Genomic DNA, 18,762 nt, shown 5'->3' with positions numbered 1-18,762 from the left:
CACCTAATACTTTAATTGTGGATTTATCTATTTCACTAGTTAGCAAGGTACTCGAGGCTAGAGACTATGTCTCAGCTGATTTTATAGAATCTAGCAGTGTCTGGGCACATATAGTAGGTACTCAAGAAACATTTGTCAGGGGAGTTCATTTTGGGATCTATTAACTGATGTGCTTGAAGAACATCTGTGGAGATATCCTAAATATTGTTATGTGAAAAGGACAGGTTATAAAATAGCATGTATGTTAAGGACCCATTCTCGTTTTAAAAACATAAAGCTATTGAAAAGAAACAATTATGGATCTAAGCCAGTTCAGCACTGGAGAGAGCAAGCAGGGAGTCATCAGCTTATAGATGGAAACTGAAGATCACACAGAGAAGATATGTAGACTGAGTATGGTCAAGGACAGAATCTTGAGAAACAGCACCATTTAAGGGGGTGGAAGAGGAAGAGACAGCAGGGATATAAGAGACCAAGAAGAAACAGAATCATGGAAAGCCAAGAGGAATACGTTTAGCGTGGGAAAAAGTTAGTGTCAAATACTAGAAAGTCAATGAAATCCCAGAAAATACTGTTGAACAGGTGGACAGTTTAGGTTCTCCCTTGCCTAGCTCAGTACACCAGAAGCACAAGTGACATCTTAGGATAACATTCTGTATTCTGTTTTTTATGTTTAAAATTGGTTGTATATAACCTTCCAGCTCTAAGATCAAGTGAAAAGCATTAAGATATTTCAACTACCTGAAACTGTGGTAAAGCATTTATTAGACCAAGAAGACTGAAAAATTAAAATGTTTGAATATTTCTTCTCTTTCCTTAATTACTTCTTATTCAAATATCCATCATTATTATTCTAAAATATCTAATATGGATTTGAGTGAAGGGGATCTTGTTGTATTTAAGTTTATATTTGTAGTTTAGTAGCTTGCATAATACTGTTCACTGTCACTTTTAAACATCAAAGTTTTCATTTACCAATTCTAATAGAAGAAACTCTTGCTTCTAACTCCGAAACATTAATTTTTTAATTAAGAGCATTCATGCAACAGTAATTTCTGATAAATAATCAATCAGGTACTTTATGGTAAACAAATCAAATCATAGCATTTCAGAATAGTAACCATAAAACAATGAACATACCCCTGTTTCTGTATCAGATTTCGATGAATTCAGACTTTCCTGAGAAGGTGACGGGGACACACGCCCTAAAAACAACATAATCGTTACAAAAGCGCATGTATGTGTACATACATATAACACCTAATTAATAGTCAGAAAATGTAGTATTCTGGAAAAATAATTTTCCAAACAAGTGAAGCATAAGTCTTTAAGCACCAAAATATTTGTTTTTTTATCTTTTTTACTGTTAAATCCTCATTATTCATAGTGAATAAATTCTTATTAGTACTAACAAGTAGTGAGATCAACAATAAAGGGGCACAAAGGGTCTGGGCTAGGATAAGTCTCAAGGGCTACTGCAAGTAGTCTTTTTGTTCCAGGTAAGGAACAAAAGAAATGACAAATGGCTAGGATGAGAAATATTCACTTACAGTGAACAAAGTTTAACTTCTTATCAATTCACCACCTTCAATGATGTATTATAGCATAATGCAAGCAATGCCCTTAAAAGCTACTAAAGTATATAAGTTCTAGGGTTGCCAGTTTAGTGAATTCCTCTAGACGTCTATGTTCCTGGAGCCCTGGTGGCACAGTGGTTAAGAGCTTGGCTCTTTGAATTCACCAGCCGCTCCTTGGAAACCCTATGGGGCAGTTCTACTCTGTCCTATAGGGTCGTAATGAGTCAGAATCTACTCAACGGCAACGAGTTTGGTTTTTTTAACAGGTTCTATGTTTCTCAAACTGGTGCTTCTACTACTCTATTCTTCATTTGTTAGTGGATCTTCTCTTACTTTATTACCTTTCTCTCATCCTTTAACTTTGTTTTCAGCCTTGGTTGATGGGGGTGGTGGGGTGGTGGGGTGGTGGGGTGGTGGTGGTGGTGGTAGAGAAAATTTATTGCACAGCTAAATAATTTCAGGAAAAGAATCCCATAAACTAAAACCCCTATTTCTATTAATGCTTCATACCTTCTTGATACTTACCATGATACATAAATATTTTTACATAGCTATAATCAGTGTGTATACAATCTTAGGTTTCGTTTTTCCATTTAACATTTTCTCATGTACCTTTTGATATACTGACAATTTCATACTTACTTTCCATGGCTATGTTTCCTTAATCATTCTTTATTTATTAATGTATATATTATTCTCATTCTTTTTCTGTATTAATCAGGTCTTTCATTTTAATCTAGGATAGAACTGAAGGTTACCAGGGAAAACCAGATAATAATGCTCTCAATAGTTGATGAATATAAGGATGCATTATGCTTGAAAAGGGCTAAAGCTGAAAGTTTTTGTGGTAGCTATTTTCATTGGGGTTAAAGATTTTTTTTGATCTTGACATCTATCTTACTTTTAGGTTTGTGGCTGGTAATGGAAAGTAGTGGTTGCTGCAAATGATTCTCAGATAAGAAGGACATTATTATACCTACAATGTAAAAATTCTAGATTTCTCTGGATTTTAAAAGCCCATCAATAAATGAAAAATACCTTCAGTATTGTATTTCATTCGCATGTTGTTGAAATAGTCAAAAGCATTTTTTAAAGCCCATATTCTCACTACATTGTCTTGTCCAGCTGAGGCAAGTAATCGGCCACAGTGAGAAAATTTCATGGTCCAAACAGCTCCCTATGAAACAAAGGAAGTTTCAAATTTATTTCTTAAAAAGTTGAGACATTACTTTTAAGCCAAAGTTAAAAATTATGCCAAATTAGACATATGAAGATAATGCTGACATTATTAACACCACTTGAGGCTGAAAGCCCAGTGGTGCTATCATACCACAAGAAGGGGCTTTTAGGAGAAAGGTGGGATGAGATAGTAGCAGTTTGCCATAATTTAAACTAACAACTTCAAGACCCAAAATCCTGTCCACATATTAATGGCAATGGGAGTTCTAAAGGGCTTCACAGGGTTTTCAGTGGCTGATTTTTTTAGAAGTATATCACCAGGTCTTTCTTCCAAGGCACCCGTAGGTGGACTCAAATCTCTACCCTTCCAGTTAGCAGCCGTTAGGTTAATGTGCTCTGCTGTTAACCGAAAGGTAAGAGGTTTTCGTCCATCCAGAGGTTCCTTGGAATAATCCCTAGATACTGAAAACAGTGGGGAAGTGTGTGTGTGTGTGTGTGTGTGTGGCGGGGCGAGTATAAAAGAACTGGAACCCCTAAGTTGGAAAGGCCAAATCCTAATACAACAAATACTGTTATAACACACATCTATGCACATCAAAAAGATTATCCAAGCTAGAGGCAAAAGAGTTCATTTACTGGAATAGTTTTCATTTCCACAAAATTCAAGAAGATTAAGAAATTTGTTATTTGGAGCCCACTACAATGGGATTTCACTTAAAACTGGAAATAATGAGAGTCAATATAGTACAAGGAAATTTATCAGATTTTTTTAGTACTATAATTAACTCAAACATTTTATGTGCAGATTATAAGCACCAAAATTTAAATTGCAATCTGGCTGCCATCCACTTATGACAACTTCTAAAGGCAACATAGTAACAAAATGTATTTGGAAGGTGGTTTTTAAAAATCACATTTTAAAATTCTTGTATTCTTTGATTATACATAACATTTTCTTTTATCCCCACATTAGGTCTGATAATCAAGAGCTGATTCTAAACATAAGTAAAACAACACAAAGGTAGATAAATTGAGGACAATTCAAGGACATCATTTTCTTTTCTCAGTAAGGGGGGAAAAATAGAAAAAAGTCCACTTAGGAACTATGTCAGATGCTGAGAGAGATGACAAAGAGTTTTAGATCCCCTGATCAAGGTCATACAGCATCATTTTTCCACTTCTGAGTTTTATTGCTGCCTTCCCTGTGTTCCAAACATTTTCAGGGGCAACTGCAATACAATTTGTGCACTTTCATCTACTTTGGTACATTTTAACTCTGATAGAGAACTTGTACCTCCCACTCCTTGTTTTAGCTAAGCACCTAACTTTACAAAATACACTGAGCTTCTGAAAAATTTGTGTAAATTATTTCAAATACATTGGGGAACATTTTAAACATTTTCCAAAGTAACAGACCAACCCCTAATTCAACTGCTTTAAAGATTGGTTGCTTTGCATAAATTTCTTAATGACACAGGGCTACAGTTTTATTTAATAACTTACTTCCTGAACAATAATTAAGAGATAGACCTCTACATTACCTATTCATTAAATCATATTAACATACATTTGCTCTTCTTGAGTCAGGCTAACAAAACTATACACATAAGAAGAGATCAACACTATATAAATGAAAGTATTTTTCTCAATGAAAACAGTATCAGTTCTGAAATGTAAAAAGGTAGCTTACCATATGTTCACCACTAAGATCTTGTACCACTTTGATCTGATCAAAATCATAAGGTCCTTTAAAACCATGTGCTGCTTTGAATTTAACAGGTCGAGTATATGGCATTCCTTCGTCATCACTTGATGAAGGATCATCTTGATCAGTATGAAACACTGAATAGAAAAGCATTAATAGAAATCAGTACCAGCTAATATGGATATAGCTACTATCATATTTTCATACCCACTCTTTACTAAGAAAATTCATTAAATGGAAAAGCAAAATGTGTCTGTTACTAAGTAGTATATTGGCAAAGAGCATGGAGTCTGGTGTCAGATTGTCTGGGTTCAAATCCAGCTCTGTCATTTATTATCTATGTGACCATAGGCAAATTACTCAACCTTTCTGTGCCTCAGTTTTCTCATCTATAAAATGGAGATAATAATGGAATTTACCTCATAGGGTTTTTGTGAGGATTAAATGAGTATAGGTGAAAGTGCTTAGAACAGTGTCTGTACAGAGTAAGTAAGTACTATGTGTTTATTAAATAAAGCAAATGAGTACAATAATGATAAAGGCATAGGAAGTTAAGATCTATGCAAATTTAGAAATTTTAGCTAATTTTGAAAATATTTATAAAAAATAAATAGCCTTACAAAACTTATAACTGATTACTAAATGCTCTTCCAGGTGGCCACATTCACAAAGTAGGTACAAACTCATGTTTAAGATGTATAAATTCATTTTCTTCACACTCATAAAATTTAGTGACAGAAGGAATAATTTATGATTTATTTAAATACTAAGATATTAGCTATAAAGACTTAGTCCTTTCGATTAAATAGAATGCTTCTTATAAACTCCAGGTTAAATTTAGACGATTACAAATTCATTAAATATTCAGTAAAAATGTTCTATTTCATTTACCTTCATCTCTAACACTTTTAACTTTATTTACAGCACGTTCACCATATTCTTCAGCAAGGTGCTTTGCTCTCTTTACTGATTTTCCTAGGAACTTCTTTAGTTGAGTCCTAACGAAAACAAAAGCAAAAACAACCTCCAAAAACATTTCTTATTAACTCAACAATTCATACATAAACTCATCAGCTGTAATTGGTAAAGTATATTATTTTGAAATAACCTATTTCTTTACATATACAGTAGGTGTTTGAGTTCCCAAATCCCTTCTACTATGGAATAAATATATATCATACACTCTAGAGTATCGATTTTCCACTGTGAATAATAATTTTCAACCATGGAAGTGGAATGGGTAGGAGGGATTGTTTAAAGTGCACAAACCTGGGCCCCACCCTCAGATAATTTGATTTAGAGGGACTGGGGTGACATGAAATCTGACATGAAAATCGTTTTGAAGAAAACTGCTTTAGGAGTTGTTCTAAAAAGTACATTTTACCAATTAAAATAAAATGTAAAGAGGTATTTACTTACAAAATAGAATGCTTTGGTAGCCCAAGATACTCCCTTGTCCCATCTCTTTCAGATTGGATATTTAGATATAACAAAATTTGGCTGCACTTTCCCAGTGGGTACTCCCAAACACGATGTAACCCAAGTATGAATGTCAACCTTCTATAAACAGAATTTATTTATTCTTTTTCAATTATCTAAATTTCACATATTAAGATTACAAAAAACAAAGCACAGTACATGATGTTTAAAACAAAAAAATAACAAATAAGGGGAAAATTTTTTTACCAATTCATAGCAGCGTATGATATTAAGGATAGTATTTGAAAATACTGCAAGCTATACATACAAAGATGTTTGTTGCAGCACTATCTAGAACAGATAAAAAAAGTAGAAATAAATGAAATTTTTATCAACAGAGGAATGAATAAATAAATGGTGGTATATCTATATAATGGAAAATGATTTAAGACGAATGAGGCAAACCTCAGTTCTTTAGATATGCCAAGCTCTTTTTCACCTCCGGGCCTTTGCACGTTTGGTTATCTATGCCTGGCACACTTCTCCTCCAGCTAACTGCAATTCATCTTTTAGGTCTCAGATCAAACAGTCCTCAAGAAAAAGCCTTCCTTGACTCTTCAGATGAGGTTTTCCTGTTATATACTCTCACAGCACACCACATTTTTCTTCTATAGCAATTACTACAAATGTAACTAGATTTATCTATGTAATCACAGGTTTAGTGTCTGTCTCTCCCATTTAACCATAAGTTCTATGAAGACAGAGACTATGACTGCCTTGTTAACTACTTTCTAGTACCTAAACTCCCACGTTTGGCTCACAGAAAGATTGCAACATACTTATCTATTATTGGTACTGATATGAAGAGATGCTGACAACATATTAGATTTTATAAAAGCAAGTTGACAAACTATAGGTATAGTATAATCCTATTTTTGTGAGAAAAAAAATTCTATGGAGAATAGACCAAACCATTAACACTGGTTATTTCTGGGGGTGAGATTAACAGAGACTATCATTTTCTGAAAGCACATATGATAAACCATTTTTAAAAAAACTATTTACGGTCTCTGCTACCTATAACTCTGAAGTTACATTTTCTGGGTAACTATAGATTCACTACTACTTTAAAAGCAAGAAAACAGACATTCTAATCATTTTGGAAGAGAATATTTCTAAAATATATAATTCCATGACTTCTAAAATGGATTTAATGTTCAGTAAGTCTCTTTCCTTGAAGAACAGGTTCATTGTTCTCATCTTTACTGCTCTTCAATATATTCAGGGCCTTTCAAATGGATACAGGTGTACCATAATATTGGTTCTCTTCCCAGCCCCAGCCTTCAAAACAGCAGGGCAGGGCCCAGGGAAGCAGAACCCTGGGCCAGTCTCTTCCGGCCATCAGCTGCCTCAGCAGTCTACTTCAGCATTCAGTGTAAATGTTATCATTTCCTATGTATGTCATGACATAAGAAAAGATTGGAAAGCACTGCTGTACAGAATAGTTGTTCTATGCGTGACTTCTTTTATCATTTTTCTGATTCTTCTCTCAATCAGAATTATACCTGACATGTCTTACATGTCCACTTACATGTGGTCACAATTTGCTGTTTCTATTTTGCTATGAGTTCAGAAAACAGATGACAAGAATGTTCAAAAAATTAGGTAGGAAGTAGAGGGTTCTGGACAGAGCTGGAGAAAGATGTAGAACAAAATTCTAACACAAATAAAAAGACCAGATTTACTGGCCTGACAGACACTGGAGAAACCCCGAGAGTATGGTCCCCGGATACCCTTTTAGCTCAGTGGTGAAGTCGCTCCCGAGGTTCACCGTTCAGCCGGGGATTGGACAGCCCCACAAAACAAAATGGGACTAATGAGGCACAGCAGTCCAGGGACAAGGACTAGAAGGCAGAAGGGGACAGGAAAGCTGGTGATAGGCAACCCAAGGTTGAGTAAGGACAGTGCTGACATGTAGTGGGGTTCTTAACCATTGTCATAGGGTAATATGTGTACTAACTGTTTAATGAGAAAACTATTTTGTTTTGTAAACCTTCATCTAAAGCGAGAATAGCAGCACAACTAGAAGAAAGTAATCGACATCACTGAATTGTACATGTAGAAACTTTTGAAATGGTGTATCTTTGGCTATATATATTTTCACCAAAAAAGAAAAGGTCCTCCAAGGCCAAGAAGGGAGCATGGTGACATGTTGTGGGGTTGTTAACCAATGTCATAAAACAATATGTGTACTGACTGTTTAATGAGAAAATATTTTTTCTGTAAACCTTCACCTAAAGTACAATAAAAAAATTAGGTAGGAAGTAAGAATAATGGCTTTGAATAAACCTGAGTACTTCTCTTAGAAAGATACAAAAGCTTTAGTGCATGACCTATGTGTTACCTCTCCTGTATGTGCACCTGTCTCCTGAGTAATTCCTAATTTCTAAGGTTCCTGAAACATTCAAGATGTCTGAGGTGTTATTATATACCTCAATCTGAGCACATCTTTTCTAAAAATTGTCATTGCTTCCTCTCATATACCTTCCACACTCAGAAAGGAACACACTCAAATGGAGCATGTGCTTTGGGCCTCAGACTGAATTATTGTCACTTAAGTGACTTGTGTATGTTGTTGTTGTTAATTGCCATTGACTTGGCTCCTACTCATGGTGACCCCATGTGTTCTGGAGTAGAACTGCACTCCATAGGGTTTTCATAGCTGTGACCTATCGGAAGCAGATCGCCAGGCTTTTCTTCCGAGGTGCTTTGGGTGGGTTTGACTCGCCAACCTTTCAGCTAATAGTTGAGCGCTTAATCATCTGTGCCACCCAGGGACTCCCAACTTGTGTATAATCAAGGAAAATCAATATGCCCACCACTGTGCTAGAAGTTAGTAGGTGAAACAAAAGGATGACATGATCCTTCTGTAACATATGCTTAATTGTATAACATCTTACTTTCTAAATCAAAAAACAGTCTAATATATGATAAAGGGCAAAAGTGAGTTATGTAGGCTATAGTTATCACTAAAGTTGGAAAAAGAAAGAAATTAACTATGAACTGGGTTAGCCAGGAAGAATCACATACAGTTGGGTGGCGAAAGACAAACAGGCTCTGCAGAGACGAACAGAAAGGAACAGACATCTTTAAGAAGGACAACCATTGTTCTAATAACACTTCTGGTGCCTACCATCAGAAATATAATACAGGGATAATTCAAAATTTATTGATCATTTACTTTATGTCAGATGCTATAAAAATGACCAACACAGCCTCAAGGAACTCAACTTGTTGTCTGGGGACAGGGAGTGGTGGTAGGAAGCCATACAAAATGGATACAGTAAAGATTTAACATAGTATGGTGATTCTCCTATTTTTTATAAAAGCTTGAAATGAAGAAAAAGGATGTACTATAACTCACGTTTTCTGTTTTAACCTTCCACCATCAGTATCTGTTGACTGAGACTGTAATTTCTCTTCATCATCTGACTGTGCCGCATCATTACTATAAGGAGAGGAAGAAGTCATTTCAAAAGAAACTCTCCTATATGCCTTTAAATCTCTATTTATACTTACTATACAATTAGAAAATCTTTACCAGAATAAGAAAAAAAACTTTGTAAACATGCTTTATATGATTTTAATTTAAATAATGACCCTGAGAATTTAAAGACTACAGAGATTGAAGAATAGAGGCATTAAGCAAGTTACAATGTACAAATGTAAGTGAATGTAATTTAGGAATTTATGAAATCCTACTCCAAACAAGGCTTTTTGCTGGGCAAAATATGCTACACAGAAATTAACTTTCAGATATCTTCTTCCCCCACTCATATATCATGAATTATATTTAATAAAAAAACTTTTGCTTTTACAAAAATTATTCCTTAGATCCACATACATCTCACAATAAAGTCAATCAAATTCACTCTAAAGCCATTTTCTAATGCTACAAAGACAGTAAAAATAGTTATAAAATTTAGGATCCTTAAAGCAAGGTTTCAGAAGATGAGATGTTCATTCCACATGGCTTTCTGGCATCAATTTGTTTTTATACGATCTCTCGTTGACTCGATGGCAATGGGTTTGGTTTGTTGTTATCATTGGGTGCCGCTGAGTTGGTTTTGACTCATAGTGACCCAGTTTGACAGAGTAGAACTGTCCCACAGGGATCTATTGGCTGTAATCTTTATAGGAGCAGATTGCCAGGTCTTTCTCCTGTGGAGCCGCTGGGTGGATTAGAACGGCCATTAGCAGTTGAATGATTAACCGTTGTGCCACCAGGGCTCTTTATACTGTCTCTAGCATAATACAAATCATTTTAAAAGAAGAAAAACTAAATACTAGGAAGTTTTAAGATTTATACTGTTTTTCCCAAGTAATTGTGCAATCTTAAGAGAGAACAAAGTTTAACAATACATACATTAATTTCACACTAAAAAAAAAAAGACTAAATGAAATCAAATCAGAGAATGTTGCAGTACATAAACCGAGAAATCTTCACCATTTGGACTACAAACGATAAATAATGTTAGGCCATACCTTACATATTCCTTAGTCCTCCTCATGATGTGTAGAGTGAGAGGATTAATACCTGTTGGCAGTTTCTCTTCCGCAAGACTCAAAGGTATTTCTTCTCCGGTATCCAGGTTCTTAATCATTACACTGGCTAAAATTTCCTGAGGTAAAAAATAACAATGAGATGATCTATAATGTAATTATTTGTTTGAGTCTACAAAATCCTCAAAGATATAAGCTAAGGACTTTCTAGATACATTTAATATTGTTTATAATAATTTTTTAACATCTTTATTGAGATATAATTCACATACCATAAAACGTACCCACTTAAAGAGTACAGTCAAATGATTTTTGTACATTCACAGAGTTGTGTAACCATTACCCCTCTCTAAGTTTAGAACATTTTCTTCACCCTTAAAAGAAACCCCGTATCTACCAGCAGTCACTCCCCATATTTCCCTCTCCCCAGCCCCTGGCAACTTGTAATCTACTTTCTGTCTCTATAGATTTGCTTATTCTAGACATTTCATATAAATGGAATCATATAATACGTGGTCTTTTGTAACTGGCTTCTTTCACTTAGCGTAATGTTTTTAAGATTCAATCTTGCTGCATCATTTACTTCACTCCTTTTAATTGCCAAAACATTCCACTGTATGGATACACCACATTTTATATATCCATTCAACAGCTGATGGACATTTTGGTTGTTTACACCTTTTGGCTATTATGAAAAATGTTGCTATGAACATTCATATACAATGTTTTATGTGGACATATGTTTTCACTTTTCTTGGGTGCACCTAAGAGTTGAATTGCTGGGTTATATGGTAACTCTATGTTTAATATTTTGAGAAACTGTCAAACTGTTTTCCAAAAAGTACAATATATTTTTTAAATATGCTGCTTAAAAGAAGCAAAAAATAAAAATTTGCTTCAAAACTTCTTTGTGAAATTAATTGACCAATAGATGTATACCAAACAATTTTAATGGTAAGAAGTTAAGCATTGAGTCTCTAGATATTGTACATTATTTAATATGTATAAAAATATGTTGTATCTATAATATCAAGTTCTTTATAAGTCTACTTTCTATAAAATATGGTCCTTGCTTTTAATACATTTATTTCATTATATAATTGTGTGAAAGGGCAAGTTTAAGGCAGAGTTGCAAGATCCAGCATACTAAAAAGAAACAAAAACCTAGACAATCGTCAATTTTCATTTGTCTCCTACATTATGATTTTTATATTTCATGTTTTTAAGAACCAAAAGCATAAAAATCTAACTATACCTCATCAGTAAGCTCTCTCCCAGAGTTGGATCTAGGTCTCTGAGGGCCCATCACTTCACCTGCTACTGTCTGCCCATCAGGTGCTTTTCCATTTTCCTGAAATGATAATTTTGCAAACATAAAGTAGATTGAGTCAATTTCTACAAATTTTCAATTATTCATTACCACACACAGTCCTAAAGAATTCTATAATTTAGATAATGGAGCCTACTGAACATTTAAATGGAACACTCAAGTTTCAGTCCTATATTATTCCCAGCATGCTGAAAAAAATTAGGTACCAAAACTATTGCTGCTCTTGAAATACTCCATTTTAGTAGTCTTAAAAAAAAATTAATGGTCTATTTGGCCCTGGCCAAAAAGCAGTTCTCCACTAGTAGAATAATGACAGCACTAAAATTGCTATTAATCGGGGCTATAGGTTGATAACTCTAAGGCAGGGGTTGGCAAACTTTTTCTGTAAAGAGCCAGGTAGTAGTTAAGACTTTTTGCATCCTATACATATGTTCTTTGTTCTTTTAAAAAACAATCCTTTAAAAATTTAAAGACTATTCCTAGCCCGGGGACCCTACAAAAACAGGATGCTGCTGACCCCTGTTCTAAGGCTATGACAAGACAATAGTCTTTTATCTCCAGTCCACTAGCTCACCCCACTACAGCTACCACTTAAGTAACCCTTGAGTCCTAGAATTTGATTATGGTAAAACCCATGTTATCATGCCCATTGCCTGGTATGATGACGCTTTTCATGATTAGGAAAAAGGAAATTATTTTTAAAAGTTCCCAATTTTGACAAATACAGGTCAGGTACATGAGGATTATAGTTGGAGTTTACTAACATCAATGATATTACGAACAGCAGCATCTGTCATTTTTTCAATGTCTACTACATGCCAGGTACTTGTCATAATTTAGCTCATCTCATCTTTGCAATAAATCTTCAAGAAAGGTTTTTTTCATTTTATAAATGGGGCATCTAATACTTATGTTAAATAGGCTGTTAGGGTCACCTAGCTTCTTATAAGCAGAGCTAGATGGGAGAAGCAAGGAGGCCAGGTTTTGGGGACAAGGAAATATTTGGCCTGGAGAAGAAAGAAGGTTCGACAATCAACAAATCAGTTTGTTGCAGACAGTTGTAAAAGCCTATATCAAGTATACCACCAGTCCACCAACCTGGGCAGTAACTACTTTATCTCCACTGGTAGCACTTGCCAAATCAAGAGAAGGTTGAGAATCCTTGGCTGTGCTCTCTGAAACTATGTTTGTAGTTAGGAGAGTATCAGACACAACGTTCTCTTTGGCAACTGTAATGACAATAATAATAATAGCAATAACTAACATTTATATAGGACCTTATACACAGCTTATAAAGTGCTTTAACCTTTATTTGTTCCATTCTTATAACAACTCTGTGAGGTAAATGGTTTTATTACTCTTGCTTTATATATGGGGAAACTAGGGTTCAAATAAGTTAACTTCCTCAATACAACCAGGATTTGAATTCAGAGCTTAAGTTTCCAAATCTCACGTTCTAGTCATCATGCCACTCAAACAGTAACAGATTTGGAAGTTTGAAGTCTGCTGAAATGTTCAATGATAGTAATATAACTTATCACCAATGTAAACATTTTCATTGTTTTGTCTATTACTAAAGAAAAAATTTTTCCAGCATGGTCGTCAACGTGGCTTTACACAGCATAAACTGAAATAAATATCAGAAAGCTCAGCTTCAAGTTTAAAATTTTTTCTACAAAAACCGTTATTTCTCAATTAATACTTGCCTTCTAGATCAGGAGTTTTAAGAGCCTCAAACTCTGATTCACTTTTCTTTTTTCTTGGTGGTGGAGCAGGTCGAGATGGAGGCGGGGGTCTAGGAGGTGGAACATTAGTTGGAGGAGGTGGGCGCGCTGGAACAGGCTTCTTTGTACTAGCCACTATATCAGGTTCTGGAGTAAGTTGTCTTGGAGGTTTGGCAGGAGCTACTTCTTCCATTGCAGTAAAATCTTTAGCAGATGAGGAATTTGAGGATGCAGGTTCTAGAACATCACTTCGTTTGACTTCCGTGGCTTCCTTGTTCACTACTTCTCCTTCAGTTTCAGGCACATTAAGTTGCTCAGTTGAACTTACTTCAGTTAACGTCGTGGTTTCATCTGCTGGCTTCTCATAGGTGTCATCAGAAGGAGAACATTTTTTAGATTCTAATTCAGTTTCTTCAAATACATTCTGACTCTCTGCTTTTTTGGAATCTTCCTGTAGTACTTGATCTATGGCTAACAATCCAGGTATACTGCTAAGATCTGTTCCAGCCGCGATAGAACTTGCAGTGGCCTGCTCAGAGAGTCCTTTTCCTTTGGAATCCAAAGAGTCATCCTCAAGTTGCAGTACTTTCTGACTTTCCTCAATAATACTTTCAATAATCTGAAGAAAGGTTAAAAATTCATTTTTAAAAATAAAGCTATTTACAAGAACATGATAGCTACTCATTTATACAGTACTTACTATGTGTCAGGCAATGTTCTTAAAACTTTACATATTTTAATCTTTACAACAACCTTATGAGACAGCACTCTTACTATCTTCGTTTTACAAATGAGGGAATTAGGGCACAGAGAGATCAAGTGATTTGTCCAAGGTCACAAAGCTAATAAGTGGTAAAGCTAGCATATAAATCCAGGGAGTTTGGCTTCAGAATCTACACTCTTAACCATTATATTAGGGAATTCGTGTTAGTACATACAGTCACAAAAGTACAATTAATCCTGTAAAATAAAGTTCAAACCTAAAATTATGGTAAGATTCTTAATATTATAGTTAATTTACTTATTCATGCAAAATTCACTGTAATAACAGTCTGCTGGTTTGAGCCTAGTTAACAAAATCATGAGAATCAAAATCCACCCAGTATAAGAATTCAAGTTGTTTAGTTTTGAACTCAAGCCTGACAAAAAAGCCAGCAGATAAGCATTCTTAAACAGACTACACCTAATGCCTCACTGTTCAGCCTGATGGCAGGGCCATTAAAAGAATTCAAACACCCGGTCCATCTTGCCCTTGTTTCCATTTTATTTCTTATCTGTAGCTGAAATGTATCTTCTAAAAACAATTAGAAAAAATATATCTTCTACCGAGTGCTGTCAGTATTCACACATTAAATTTCACAGCCCATCTTTCTTTCTACCATGCTCAACCACGGATGACTTCTGCTTTCTCTGTTCCTTGGCTTCCAAAAGAAGTGTCTCAGAACTGTCCTGATCTGGCTTACCACAAACCACAAATTCATGCTAACTTGAACTGGATATTACTGCTGCTCAATAGTATTCATCCCCGATTTGCTACATTTCTATGCAATAATTTATCTCAATCTTCAAATTTTTAATCCTAGACCTTTTACCAGAGAAATATTAAATAGAGTCCAGTTAATTTGTCAGTTAGGTGGTCACTGAGCACTGAAGACCTTAGTGAACACAGAAGCTGGATTACAGTGGGCTAAAGAATGAATAAGGTGAAAAGAGACAGCTAATACAGTCTCCTTTTTCAAGAAGCTTGGCTATAAAGGGAAGAGACCACTGGAAGGTGACCTTGCATTTTTATAAGCTGAGGGGAAGAAGCCAATGGAAAGGAAGATAACAGAGCAAAGTTCTGGTGAAGAAAGGAAAGAGGGCCTACTGTGGGTTAGACACAATATATACATTCTCAGTTAATCACCATAAAGTCCTTACGAGGTAGCTGAATTATCTCCCTTCTATAAAAGCAGAAGCTTGAGGTAAAAGATTAGGAATTTTGTCCAAGGTCCCACAGCTAGTAAGCTACAAAGCCAAAACTGAAATCCAGGTGTTTCTCAAAAATCCAGTGTTCTTGGTATTATACCACGATAACTTGGACAGGAAAAAACAAGGATAGGATACTACACTGTCAGTGATGAAGGGATAAAGGTTAAGAGATGAAAACAAAATTGCATGTAAAGGAAGTGAGACATGATAGAAAGTGGAGTAAATTCAGGTTTCTTAGCCTCTAATGTCTACGTGTAGTAGGAAGCAAGGTGAAAGTGAGTGGGATGCAAGCAGGCAGAGGGAGCATGAATTGAGTGTAAAGATTTGAAATAACCACTATACATAATGGAAAGGTCCATGCTATAAGAGTGAAAACGCTGAGAATCCTGCCTTCTCTAATCCCCTAAGAGCAATCTCTCCCTTCTCTGAACTCCTATCATTCTTACTATTTACTATAGTAAAAACCGTAATATAAATAAAAGGAAGTATATGGGCTATCTCTGTATATATATTTTCTCCACAACCAGATAATTAGTTCCTGGAGTGCAAGGCCCTATTTTCTACCTCTTGATGTGCCCCCACAGCACCTGTTTATGGTGTCTGGCCCTATCATTTTTCTCAGGGTGTTAGAAGGCTGCTAAATGGAAAGAGCAAGAGAACAATGAGAATCAACACCAACATAGAGATAGATAATCACGCCAAAGCATTGCTCGATTCACAAAAGCTTGCCACTCTGCCAAGGCTTATCAAATAAAATCCAAATGTTTAATACGACATACGGCATTCCCATAACCTGGCCCTAACTTTGGTCTTTAGTCTCATCCTTAAACAGTCTACACATTCCCCATCTCCATGCCTTTAGTTATGCATTTTCTCCCCCATCTTTGCCTGTCTAAATCCTATCCAATTCAGATGCTAGTTCCTCCATCAAGTCTTCCCCATTCCAATTCCTAAGCAGGAAGTAAAATCTCCCTTTGTGTTCTTATAATAATTTGTAAGTTTATTTGAACACTTATTGCATTTAGTTTTGTGTTTATCTGATTTCCTCTACTAAAATGTAAGCTACTTTAGAGCAGGGATCATGTCTTGTTCCAGAACATATCCTCACAGACTTTATCATTAATGCTTGATACTTAATTGAATTGAAAAGGCTTGGACTGAAAAAGTGATACCTAGAGTCTTAAGCCTCAATCTACTGTCCCATGGTGTTTTCTTACTATTTTTTCAGCTTCTAAAATTTCCTTAAAAAAAATTCTTTTTTTTTTTTTTTGCTGCCAACTATAGAAAGTTATCCACTGGTAATTTAACCCCAAAAAATAATTCTTAAAAGGGGGAAGAAAAGCTATAGTGGAAAAAATGGAAACATTCCAAGTGTCCAACAAGAATGTTTATATATACTGTAAAACATTCACTTAATGGGAACTGATAGATGAAATGAAAACGATTATTGAAATCATATACAAATATGAAGAAAATCTGAAAATGGTAAGAGAAAAAGGTAGAATATAAAATTCTATCTACACTACAATTAGGCAAATAAATGGATGAGGATCAGGAGGGAAAAATCAACACAGCTGTTTTTACAGTATAGAATTGTGGGCAAAATTTCTTATTTTAAAAAAAGGTTCCATATTAGTTATCTTATTTATGCTGACACACAAAACCAGTACTTCTCCCAAAGAGGATAACTGTTCCTTTTAAAGGAAAAAGTGACCAACATTAAAATATGTAGTCCATTACATTTCTAAACTTCATAAGACTAGAACAATGGTTTTCAACTGGGAGCCGTTTTGTCCGCCTCAACCCACAAATGTCTATAGACATTTTGGGTTGTCATAACTGTGGCAGGAAGAGGGAAAGCTACTGGCATCTAGTTGGGTAGAAGCCAGGGATGCTGCTAAACATCCTACAATGCACAGCACCCTCTCCCCACAACAAAAAATTATTCAGCCCAAAATATCAATTGTGTCACTGTTGAGAAACTCGGGGGTAGAGGATGTATCATCTGGTTGGTCTCCAGAAACCCCCGTCTAGAACAGTGCATGGGACACAGAAAGCACTCAAGACTTGTATAAATGAATAAATACACACCATCCTGCCTTTCTCCTTATGTTTCACCTTGATACAGTGAACTATCTATATTCAACATTTTTATCTTGTGCTCAGTTTTCTAGTAAACCAACTTATGAAGCTTCATAGCATCAATTCTTTAATGGTATCAAAGGCATTATCAGAGTAATGATTTGTAAAGACACCAGAAAGTACTGCACTGAGCTTTTCAAAACCCTTAACTCCTAGAAGTAACCTCCTCAAAAGCAGCTACAGCTTATTCTAATAAAAATACAAGCTTCAAAACACACTACAAAACATTTTTGAAAATACTGTTTTGAGAATAAATTAGGAATTGCTTAGAATATGAAAATGACTTCCAAAAGCCTGGTGTTGATGTGTCTTCAATCATAAATTCAACAGGTTCAAGAAACATTTACCGAACATCTACATGTACAGAGCACTATACTGAAAGAATGATGTGGAAAATTTTCCATGTTAAATATATTACTAAATGTCATGTCTGATGTAAAACTAATATTAAATTATATCTTACGAACCTTTTTAGATACATCTTGTTTCAATTCTTGTACAGGGGACTCATTTCTAACTTTGGACGCAGTGTTCTCTGTTTCCTGCTTAAAAAGGAAAAGATGAAACCAAATGATGACAACCTTTCTGAAAAAATCTGCTTAAAATAGGTATAAGTTAGAAAATATAGTATTAATAAGTCAAAGGCCCATAAAGGGCTTAGATGTTTGTATACTGACAAGTGCCTAGAGATTATAGGCCAACTGGGACAATTTCATTTGCATAAGAAGGTTACCAATCAGCAATTTTCTATTTTCCTACTGCAATAAGTTATTTTCCTTTAAATGTGAAAGTCTTCCCAACTTTTTAACATTAAAAAAACGGTACAAGAAGACAGAAAAGGATTAAATATGTAAGCAAAGGGTTGAATCAGAATTGTTATTTTCCATAAATACACATAAATACAAAAGTATACGACACAGAAAACCACAGAGGATAGTTTTCTTAAAATTCTACAGGCTTTAGTTAAAAGGAATCAAAGTGTAACCAAAAGTTAAACGAAGCCCCTAAAATGCTTAGGTGAAAAAAATTAAACCCACCAAAAATACATATATATCTACGTATACATTCATATACACATACGTACATATATATATATATTTGGGAGGTAAGACAGGGTATAAATGGATAACATTTCTGCTGGGAAAAAATTAG

General features: G+C 35.1%; 1 protein-coding gene across 2 annotated transcripts in view; it reads right to left on the bottom strand.

Moving 5' to 3' along the window:
- WDR44 (WD repeat domain 44) overlaps window positions 1–18,762 on the bottom strand; it is an 82,813-nt gene that overhangs the window by 26,876 nt on the left and 37,175 nt on the right. The window contains exons 3-12 of one of the 2 annotated variants that reach the window (XM_023734480.1): window positions 18,078–18,155; window positions 13,480–14,116; window positions 12,872–13,002; window positions 11,699–11,794; window positions 10,426–10,562; window positions 9,305–9,388; window positions 5,353–5,459; window positions 4,447–4,598; window positions 2,616–2,754; window positions 1,141–1,205 (exon numbers count right to left, since the gene is read on the bottom strand). In XM_023734480.1, the coding sequence (XP_023590248.1) occupies window positions 1,141–1,205; window positions 2,616–2,754; window positions 4,447–4,598; window positions 5,353–5,459; window positions 9,305–9,388; window positions 10,426–10,562; window positions 11,699–11,794; window positions 12,872–13,002; window positions 13,480–14,116; window positions 18,078–18,155 (1,626 nt within the window). The remainder of the gene's footprint in view (window positions 1–1,140; window positions 1,206–2,615; window positions 2,755–4,446; window positions 4,599–5,352; window positions 5,460–9,304; window positions 9,389–10,425; window positions 10,563–11,698; window positions 11,795–12,871; window positions 13,003–13,479; window positions 14,117–18,077; window positions 18,156–18,762) is intronic. The other variant, XM_004379803.2, reaches the window with a different exon arrangement.

This window comes from Trichechus manatus, unplaced genomic scaffold (assembly GCF_000243295.1).
Source record: "Trichechus manatus latirostris isolate Lorelei unplaced genomic scaffold, TriManLat1.0 scaffold00068, whole genome shotgun sequence".
Taxonomy (NCBI): Eukaryota; Metazoa; Chordata; class Mammalia; order Sirenia; family Trichechidae; genus Trichechus; species Trichechus manatus.
The sequence above is the reverse complement of the archived record's forward strand: the minus strand, read 5'-3'. Positions and strand labels throughout refer to the sequence as shown.